Source organism: Arvicola amphibius, chromosome 10 (genome assembly GCF_903992535.2).
Source record: "Arvicola amphibius chromosome 10, mArvAmp1.2, whole genome shotgun sequence".
Taxonomy (NCBI): domain Eukaryota; kingdom Metazoa; phylum Chordata; class Mammalia; order Rodentia; family Cricetidae; genus Arvicola; species Arvicola amphibius.
The window spans coordinates 9146181-9157528 of NC_052056.1; the positions used below are offsets into that span (position 1 = coordinate 9146181).

The following is an 11348-nucleotide window of genomic DNA, read 5'->3' on the forward strand; positions in this document are numbered from 1 at the left end:
TAGGGCCCACCTGAGGTGAAAATGTAACCTTCCAGACAGGCTGCCAGTACCTAACAAAAGGTCAGGATGTTGTTTTGCACCCTTCTTTGTAATTCGGAGGATGCCTGATAGAGATGTTAATTCAAACCTACATGACAGTTAGCATACAGAGCACACAGGTAATTGTGGATGTGACTAAAAGCCATTCACCTGGTTACCTAGGAGTCAGTATGCTAATGTGTTTACCCCTCAGTTTATGTTTTGGTATAAACGCTGTTTGGAGAATAAAGCGAGATGAATTCTTCAGGATGTGAACTTCGGATTACATGCAGGATCTCTGAGAATCTCCCTCCTGAGTTGTGAGTTGTGAGCCTGTGAGTTGTGTCTTTATTCCCACACCTCCATGCTGGTCAAGAGAGATAGTTTATGTTGGGGTCTGGTCGAGAGAAATAATTTATGGTCTGGGCTAGCACTGGGCCCCGACAGGTAAGTGATTGGCCAAGCAGTGTTTTAATTAATATAGTTCCTGTGTAGTTATTTTGAGTCTGTGTGTCTGGGAACAAATCAGCAGTCTTAGACAACAGAACGGGAGGAAACTCCTCCCCCTTTACGAAAGTCACCTCTGCCTTATGACATTACTTAGTCATGTAAAAAGGTGTCACCTTCTCCACAGTACCAGTGAAAACCAGAGTGTGTTCATTAACAAGTGTCAGAATCTTGGGGAAATCACTCAAAATTTCTTGGGACTTTCTATATAACACATGAGGTGAATTTTCCTAAGGCCACCAAAGAATTTTTCCCCTTGATTTAGAGTCAACTCATACCTTGGCAGTGATAACCACTGTATATCCTGTGAATTTGTGTGCACAATGCTGCTGACGGTATAGGTTTCCCTACAGAATACATGATTTTATATCCGATGTCTTTCCTCTATCTCCCCCTAGTTAATTTCATGTTAGTTATGTAAGCAAGTTGACAATTGCCCTTTAGGTCTTTCCTCAATCTGACATTCTCTTATCTAAGAAAGCTATCAGTTTATAGGTTTATGTAAGTCCATACTCAAAACTGGACTTGTAAGATACCTTTCTATCACAGTTCATCATCCATCTCAATAACTTCCATGGACTATTACATATTTTTCATCTATAATCTCTTTATTATCTTAAAACTTATCACTATTCAAAATATTTTGGTTGGTTACATCATCCACTTCTTCATATTAGAATATGCTCTTTGGAAGTCTGGGGTATTTTTCCTTACTTTCTTTTCTACCTTGACTTAGTTTTACCAATATTCAGAGGATGTCTTGGACCTTATTAGCCATTCAATGAATGTTTGGTTGAGAGGATTAATGAAGTCTGTATTTGTTTATGATCTGTCTCAAGCACTAAAATGTTAGTTCTAGAATCTTGGGGAATTGGTTTTTCTTTTCACTCCTTTATCTCCAAGTCAAGTAGATAAATATCATCTATTATTTATTGAATTTGTAGGTCAGAATTAACTTGAATTTGAGGCAAATGAAGAAAAGACTGACAGATGAGTTCATAGGTTCTCTCTTGAACAATGTATGTACTGCACACACACAAGTACAACAAAATATCTTTAAATCATAGAAAAGTTAAAACATGGGCAAGACTTAATATAGCACTCTGCCAATGTGAGGCCAGAAAGTAACTTTGGGAGAAATATTAGATAATGGACAAAGCGAAGACTGAAGCAATACATCTGTATTGTGTTTAGTTTGTATGGTTTTGGAACATTTAATATTTTTAGATATATAGAGTATATATAGTACAATTTGTTGATATCTCTCACTTTTTATCATTCTGATATTGTCTTAAATATGAAATACATGCATATTTTAGTCATTGATGAAACACAAAAATCCCAATAGTACTAAAAGTGTTGTTGGTATGGTTGCATAATTTAGTGTTGTGTAGTTAGGAAGGGATGCATGTAATTTAATAGAGTACAGTTGGGAAGTTTACCCTGGGTATCTGTAGTGATTTGACAGATGAATATCCCCCATAGGCTCAGGTATTTGAACATTTTGACCCCTGTTTGTGAAGCCATTTGTAGTAGCTGTAGAACTCATGGGAGGTGTTGCCTTATTGGAGGAAATAAATCCATGAGGGGTTGGATCTAAGAGTTTGTCACCTCTTCCACTTTAAGTTTGTTGCCTTTGCTTCATGGTTGCTAAAGGTGTAGTCTCTCAGCTTCCTTCTTTTGCTGCCATGCTTGCCTGTTGCTATGCCTCTTCTAAATGATGGACTTTAGTTATATGAACCATATGCCTAAATAAATGCTCTCTTCCTTAAGTCATTTTTGGTCATGGTGCTTTATTATAGCAATAGAAAAGTTACCTAACCATTGCCCCTTAGAATAGGGCAGGGGAGAATTTTGTTCATTGTTAAAGTCCTAGTACAGTCCCATGTCTGGATGCTATCACAAACACAGAAGATGTTTCTAGAATGAAAATTTATAAACTGACTAGATATGAAACAATCCTAAAGATGTATGTTTTCCCTCTTGATCACAACTAGCATAATAGCTTATATTGCTATTTTGAAAGGAATGTTGAATAAAGATGGCTAAAGACCAAAAATTTTCAAAAATAGAATAAAGACAAAAGAAAAAAATTTCAAGAACAAACATTCAAAACATCAAGACATGTGTAGTGAGGACTGCGGGCTGCTTCCGGCCGCCAGGCTCTCAGCCACCTGGCTAGTTTATGCCCCAAAATAACAACACACAAATAGTATTCATTTAAACACTGCCTGGCCCATTATCTCTAGCCTCTTACTGGCTAACTTTCACATCGTGATTGACCCACTTCTAATAATCTGTGTAGCACCATGAGGTGGTGGTTTACCGGAAAAGATTCAGCACATCTTACCTGGCTGCTGGCTCCATGGCATCAGAGAGGAGAGGCATGGCATCTGCCTGAGGCATGTGCCTCACTTCCAGTATCCTTTTCTGTCTACTCCACCCACCTATGTTCTGACCTATCAGGCCAAGGAGTTTCTTTATTAATTAACCAATGAAATCATCAGGTAGATAGAAGACACACCTACATCAGACATACATATGATTAAAGGGAGAAATTATTAAAAATATCAAGCAACAGCAATGAAAAAGGAATGCATACCCAAGAGGAGGGAAAAGGAAGCATAATATTCTATAGAAGCCCAATGATAGAGCAACCATGTCAATCCACAGGTCACTATGCCATGATTATTTCATGAATGATATCACAGGTGAGACCATTACCAAAAACTCCAAATGCAGTTCTGATTTATCATGTTTTCAATTAATTCTTCGTGAATGTTTCTTAGTTATGTATTACTCATATGATGTTGGTTTCTCCTCTGTATTGTGATTACCATTAATGAATAAAGAAAACTGACTTGGCTAGATAGGATAGAACAGAGCTAGGTGGGAAAAACTAAACTGAATGCTGGGTGAAATGAGGGCCGAGTCAGAGAGAAGCCATGGAGGCACCACCAGAGACAGACACGCTGAAACTTTGCTGATAGGCCATAACCTTGTGGTGATAGATGCACAGATTAGTGGAGATGGGTTAAATTAAGGTGTAAGAGTTAGTCAATGAGAAGCTAGGACTAATGGGCCAAACAGTAATTTAATTAATACAGTTTCTGTGTGATTATTTCAAGGCTGAGCAGCTGGGAACCAACAGCAGGCTCCTCCAACAAATTAACGGGCCAATGTGGCCAACTAAAATCCATTTAAATACCTGAGAGAGCTTGAAAACTAATTCTAGACACAAAAAAACAGCTTTTTGCTGTTTGCTAGCAGCATGCTGCAGCTCCTTTAAGAAAGGTTTTCTTGACCCAGCAGTAGCAGAAAAAAGCCACTCTATATTGAAATGCTAGCTTTCTGGGCCATGCTGCCAGCACAAACTCTGGCTTTTTTAGGAGGCTGAACATTTAAAAGGAGTTTGTAATCAGCGTTTTATAAACTGCTTAATGGCTCAGCGTAGACCCACTGCATATTTGGAACTAGAGTGGTGTGTGCAGCTCAGAGGCACTGAATGCCTATGCCATGCCATATTAGACTGGATGGGGCAAGCAGGTAGTGCAGTATTTCTCTAGCAATGGTGCTGCTTTGATTTTTAAGAAGCACTTAGCATTTTAAGAAGCGCCCATAAACAGTAAAGAATTACAGATACACAATAGGACAGATTCAGACATAAAAGACCCCCATATGGGTCACAGTGTTGGCTAATTGTATGTAGGCTTGAGAGAAGAAAAAAATATAGAAAGTTATAAAAAGAAGTAAATGGTATTTAAAAAAAGTAAAGTCTTTAAAGAGACAATATGGACAGTCATAGATTAAAGGAGTAAAAAAATAATAAGCCAAATGAAAATGGAATATACACAGAGAGTGTGGATTATGTATATTATGGTGTTTTCTTTGAATTTTTTGACTGTGAAGGAGTTAAGTAGCCAACACATATACTTTAAAGGTATCTTGATTTCAAAATATGGATTTAAGGATATGTTGTTTTGAAAAAGAGGTTTTTCTTTTGTTTCCACAGAGCTTGAGAACCTGTAGATTTATTTCAGGCTAATGTGGTTTGATGAACAAAGACCCCCTGCAAGATAGCTTTCAACAAATTACTTTCAAAAAATTACTTTGCCCAATAAACAGCTAGAAGCAGTTTAGAGATAATGACACCCATATTCCCAAATATCATTTATAATATTTTTTTATGTTTAAAGTGGGATATGATAATAGAGATTTGAATTAGTATAGATCTTGATTCATGATACAAATTTAAGGTCAATTTTGTTATACTGTGCTTATGTATATTTCTGCTCTTGATTAAGGTATTGTGCACGTGCAACTCATTTAAAAATGTATTATATAATTAAGAAATGTAGGTTAATAGATAATCATCTATAATAGTGAATGGCTCATAAGCCATGTTAGTTAGATTTTCTAGATGTACAGAGATGCTTTTCAGATGGATAGACATTTTTCAAACCTTTTAAACTACAGAATATCACATTTGAAATATTTTAAGAACTTAGGACTTTTTATGACAATGAGATACATCTGCTCCTGGCAGCACTAATTACTTCAGGAGGAAGATGGGCACAAAAGAGGCTCCTTATGGAGTTTGTTAGTCATTTGAGTAGAAACTGATCTTGCCTGGATGGCTTGATGAACTTGACATGCAGGATAAGCAGAGTAATGACTGCTGAACTTACTTAAAGTTGAGATGATCCTTCGGGGTTCCTGCTTTATGAAAGAGTCTGCTAGACATTCTGTAGGCCACAGAAGAAAGGGACTGACAAACTGCCAATATTGGCAGAATGTTCTTTAAGATTTCTTGCTTCATGGAAGTGTCTGCTGGATACTATGGACCTGTAGACTGAAGATGGATGCCCCAATGGTACAGATGAACTTTGGGTGACTGTTCAGGCAGCAAGATTTCTCTGTCAATTCTAGAGTTTTGGAAGTTGTTTACAATGCTCTTCCTGTTAATGTAGGTAATAATTATATCCTTCTGGAGTCTTTGATGGAGTTGAAGAACTTATAGTTATAATTATAGTTTTCCTTAATTATGAAAAAATATAAAGTAGATAAAAATATTGTAACTGTAATTCTTGCTTGTTACCTGTTTTGTCATATGTAATTTTACTATGTTAAAGTTAAAACCTTCCTTTTCATTTAAATAGAAAAGGGGAGGTGATATGAGATTTCCCTCTGTATGCTGTGATTACTATTAATAAATAAATAACCTGCCTTTGGTCTGTGCAGGGACTAGAGGTAGGTGGGGAAAACTAAACTGAATGCTGGGAGAAAGGAGGCCAACTCAGGGAGAAGCCATGTAGCCCTGCCAGAGACAAATGCCAGAACTTTACCCAGTAAGTCACAACTTTGTGACAATACAAAGATTAATAAAAATGGGTTAAATTAACTTTTAAGAGTTAGCCAATAAGAAGATAGAGCCAATATACCAAGCAGTGTTTTAAATATTATAGTTTCTGTGTGATTATTTCGGGTCTGAGTGTCTGAAAAATGAACAAGTACCCTCCTCCAACATCATAATGTAGCTTTCATCAAATTCATTGACTAGGTTTTTAATCAATTGATTTATGAAATATATAAGCAATCAGTAAACATCTGATGAACAATAAATGAATTGATTCTACACTGGATATTCTAGCCACTGTAAGTGGATGAATAGCTTACATGAATTTTTATAAAAAACACCTAATATATTCATCAATACTTATAATGAGTTTACTTAAAAAGAAGACAGGTTCAATTTGGAGGGCATCCATTTGCTTAATTAAAATTACCAATACAATTACACAACCAAGGTTGAGAACAGTTAAAACTCTGTTTAATTTCATGTTTAGGTAATTATATATTTTCTTAAATATTTTGTGCTGATCAAGAGAACTGAAAATAATCATTTTAGTTATCCCCACAGAGCAAGTCATATAGATTTCCTTTTCATGGGCAAGCTAGAGGAAGGTTCATGGAAGCAAAAGAGACATTGAGTTGCTGGAAATTGTGGTGAGGCAGAGGAAAAAGGAAGAGTCAGAAGATATGATAAAGAGTAGTTGAGCTGTTACTAAGGTCACAATACAGTGTATGCTTGGGTGGAGTGTCACAAAGAAGCCATATGTGTACAATGACAATGATGATAAATGTAGCAACACATACAGAGTTGAAAGTGTGTATTCTTCTGTGAAGTTCTCCTTATCATCAAGAGAAATCTACTTATAGGCTTCCTAATATTGAAGCAGTGTTACCCAAGTCCTGGGGCATAGGCCTGAGAGTCTCATCTTTGCTACTAGTTAGTTTGCAGACTTAGACCAATTAAGAAAGATAGTGATCATACAAAAAGGGATTGCTGAGAGTTTGAGTTTAATACCCGAAATGGTGGCAAAGAGTGCAAGATACCCATAGAGATGTAATGACTGTTTTCATTTACTTATAACATTAAGTTGTGTCATTCTATGCAACACTCTGGCAGTTGGTACACCCTTTCTATGTATCCTGTCACCAGAGACACATTTCCCGATGGCTTTTCTGTCCATTTCTAATTTCCAGATTTTTTAACATTGATGTACCCAGTCCAGTTATTTGAAATCTAGTAATTAAGTCAGTAAAGTATACCTACTTTTCCTTTATCAGAATGAATGACTCCCAGCCTACTTACCTAAAAAATACTGCGAGTAAATTGGATCTATTCTGCTTGAATTTTTAACTTATTACTGAAACATGTTACTTGCATTTTTGTGGATATACACTGCTAATATGTACAATTATTAAATAATTAGCATTTTCATCTTCTTAACCATTAATCATTCTATGTTTTATGAACTTTTGTGTTCTTATTTTCTATTCATTCCATATATCTATCTCTCTATTCAGGGTCCTTCATCTGTTTTTTTTTTTTTTTTTCATCTTCTCTTGACCTCACCCTTCCCCACTGATGATGATTTCGGGCTCACGCTGGTCTTCTGTGAGATAACTTTCTGGTTGAGTGAGAAATGTGATATTTGTCTTTTTTTTTGTTTGTTTACCTTCGATTTGGTCTTTAATCTGAGGCTGTTTAATAATCACCATGTTTTTTCTTTTTTCTTTTTTTTGTTTTTTGTTTTATTTTATTTTTCTTCCCTCCCCTCCCTTCCACCCATACCCCCACTCTACCCCTCTCCAAGACAAAGAGCCATCAGGGTTCCCTTCACTATGTTAAGTCCAAGATCCTCCCAGCTCCCGCTAAGTCCAGGAAGGTGAGCAACCAAACTGACAAGGCTCACAATGAGCCCGTCCATGCTGTAGAGTTCATGTTCATTGCCGTTGTCCTTGGTTTCTCAGTCCTCCTCCACCATCAGCCACATTCAGAGAGTCCGGTTTGGTCCCCTGTTCCATCAGTCCCATTCCAACTGGACTTGGTGGTCTCCCGTTAGATCTGTCCCACCGTCTCAATGGGTAAACGCGCTCCTCACGGTCCTGACTTCCTTGCTCATGATCTCCCTCCTTTTGCTCCTCATCAGGACCTTGGGATCTCAGTCCAGTGCTCCTATGTTGGGCTCTGTCATTTTCTCCATCCAATGCCAGGTGAAGGTTCTATGGTGATATGCAAGATATTCATAAGTATGGCAATAGGATCTGTACATTTCTGGCACCCTCTCCTCAGCTGCCCAAGGACCTAGCTGGGGGCGTCTTCCTGGACACCTGGGAACCCCTCTAGAGTCAAGTCTCTGCCAACCCTAGAATGGCTCCCTTAATTAAGATATATAATTCCTTGTTCCCATATCCACTTTTCCTATATCCCAACCATCCTATTCCCCCAAGCTCTTCCCATCCTCCACTTCACACTTTTTTCTCCCCATCCCCCCTCCCCCCATCCCACCCCATCCCAATGTTCCCATTTTTTGTCCGGCAATCTTGTCTACTTCCAGTATCCAGGAGGATAACTATATGTTTTTCTTTGGGTTCACCTTCTTATATAGCTTCTTTAGGATTTTTTACGAATTATAGGCTCGATGTCCTTTATGGCTAGAAACCAATGTCTTTTTGTATCTAGCTTATTACACTTAACATGGGGACCTCCAAATCTATCCCAGTCGGGAATTTAAAAATATCTTTCAAATTCCCATCAGTTCATCACTAGATCATATAGTAGTTTTGGTTTTCATCTTTAAAGAAATATGTATACTATTTTTCCTAACATTTCCACCAACATTGTACATAGGTTCCCTCTCTGTACTTCATTGACAGCATGTATTATTTTATTGACTTTCAGATAATAGCCACCCTCTAAAATTGTTTCATAACCACAGAGTTATTCTGACTTTTTTGATATTTTTAAAGGTGAACTAATTAAATAGAAAACAATGAGAGAAATTTAAGACATTGGTCAAATAGAACTATTTCTAAAAATTTACAATGTAAATACACTGGTACCTCAGAAGATAAAAGAGTCTATGAAATTCCATTTGAAACCTGAGTGAGTCCTGCTGTGATGAAGACTCTGTGTCCTACTCTGGGGAGGAGGTTGTGAAGGGAGGAGGCATATGGACCATGTTAAGCTTAGAGCAGACAGAAAGCTGAGGAGGACATTCTTATGCTGGTTCTTGGAAGACTCTTAATTACTGAAATATAATAGTTCCCTCTCAGGAAATATTTACTTGGATCATGACAAATATTAAACATGAGTTCTTTTCATCTTAAATTAGGCTTAGTCAAAATTATTCTAATAGAAGTATAGGAAAAACAAAATGATTCACACCAAAGGTTAAGTCTATTAAATTTGCAGATTGCAGAGGACCACTATTATAGACACGCATATTCAACCAATTGCACTTTGATCTCAATTTCTTGTCAATAAAGCACATTTTTTTGTAATCTTTGTGGAATTCATCTGTTCTAAGCTACAACATAGACTTACCTGAGCACTCCTGTCAACACATTTAGTGGCAAGTATGTTCTTATTATGTGATTATTAAAAGTGGGCAGATTAATAAAATGGGAGAAAAATAACTTAGATTCAAATTTAACTTTTGAGCTATGTTTAAGAGATGAAACACTTAAATATATCTGCTCTGCCTAGAAAGATGACAGCATGATTCTGCATGTTGCTGAATCTCAACATTCTCCTTGATTAACACACACATGCAGAGAGAGATATACAGACACAGAAAGATAGATAAAGAGAGAGAGAGGGAGAGAGAGAGAGATAGAGATAGAGATAGAGAGAGAGAGAGAGAGAGAGAGAGAGAGAGAGCTCAATAAATCGTGTTAAATTTCTTGAAGTGTTTAGCTGTAGAATTCTATGAATGCTTGAAATTTATAACCTAAATAAAGGTACCTATTTATAAACTTGGAGGTGCCTATTTAAATGCAAATAGCAGGGTTTTCTCTGTTTAGTGATGTTTATCAAGCGGATTATATGTGAGACATGACACTGACGTTCATCTATGATTATTTAGAAAACTTAGATATGATCACTGCACTATACAATGTGATTCTCAGTTGGCTGTAGAATGCATGGCATTAAGATACACATCATAGTTTATTGTCATCTTTTAATTGGGGCTAGCACTTCAACAGTTATGATTCAGTGCATGTGGATGTTTGCCAAAAGAATGATGGCACATCTACTTGGCTTAGAAAAAAAAAATTCTTTAACAGTAGAATGTCAAAAAAAAAAAAAAAAAAAAAAAGGATGAAGTTGGAGGGTAAAGGCAACTTCATGAGATACCATTTCAATATTTGAAGCCAAGGAGTCTGAAGCTCAGCAACTCAAGCGACAGGGACTATAAACAGCACAGTATTTTTTTTTTTTTAATTAGAAACAAAGCATTTTTCTAGGCATCCAAATAAAGCAGAACATCAAACATGTTGCATAGCCTTTAAATCACCACGCATGCAAACAAGGAGAGCATGGGGTTGAGTCCTAAGAAACAAGATTGTTCACATAGTTTTCAATGTCAATGAATAGTTTTAACCAATTGCATTTAGAGGTGTGGTTTCTCCACGTATATATAAATGGCCTTGTGCAGTTGAACTGACAAAATTGTCCTGCAACTGCAAATCAATCCTACCACTCCAGACATCATGAGCTACTACAGCGGCTACTACGGAGGCCTGGGCTATGGCTATGGAGGTTTTGGGGGCCTGGGCTACGGCTACGGAGGCTACGGCTGTGGATGTAACAGCATCCGCAGACTGGGCTGTGGCTGTGGTTTTGAAGGCTATGGATTTGGCTCTGGCTATGGGGGCTACAGATTTGGCTCTGGCTATGGGGCCTACGGATTTGGCTCTGGCTATGGGGGCTACGGATATGGCTGCTGCCGCCCTTCATGCTATGGAGGGTATGGATTCTCCAGCTACTATTGAATAAATATTTGAATCTACAACCCATGGATTACTGTTCTGTGATGCCTTATTTTTTTTTTTTCTAAGCATCTTTACTCTGTGACCTGCATTCTTTGCTTTTTCTCTATCCAGAACTTTACTTCCTTTTGTATTACTTGGTTTCTGTAAATAACGTGGAGCATAATAGATGAAGTCTGAATCTTTGAGTGTTGATCTTCAGGGATCTATTTCTATACGGATTGGAATGTTATTGTATTCTCACAACTTTAATAAGAAACTTTTTCCTGACAGAGTTCATTTGCCTTAACCTCAATTTTTCTAAAGATTTTATTTATTTTTTAATTTCATTTTGCATTTCAACCTCGGTTTTCCCTCCCACCCCTCCTCCTCATGCCCCCCTCACTTCCACTCCAGCCCATCCCCCATCGACTCCTCCCAATGGGTAAGGACTCAAATGGGGGAGTCAACAATGTCTGACACATTAAATCAGAGCAGGACCA

At 37.4% G+C, this 11348-nt stretch overlaps 1 protein-coding gene across 3 annotated transcripts; it reads left to right on the plus strand.

The window, feature by feature from the left end:
• The first annotated feature begins 10587 nt into the window (after positions 1-10587).
• LOC119825763 (keratin-associated protein 16-3-like) lies at positions 10588-10869 on the plus strand. Of its 3 annotated transcripts, none has more exons than XM_038346856.1 (2): positions 10588-10712; positions 10794-10869. In XM_038346856.1, the coding sequence occupies exons 1-2, from the start codon at positions 10588-10590 to the stop codon at positions 10867-10869; spliced, it is 201 nt and encodes a 66-aa protein (XP_038202784.1). The 3 variants fall into 3 exon arrangements, with proteins under 3 accessions (XP_038202784.1, XP_038202785.1, XP_038202783.1); XM_038346857.1 differs by having other exon boundaries at positions 10588-10682; positions 10773-10869; XM_038346855.1 differs by having other exon boundaries at positions 10588-10869.
• The last annotated feature ends 479 nt before the right edge of the window (positions 10870-11348 follow it).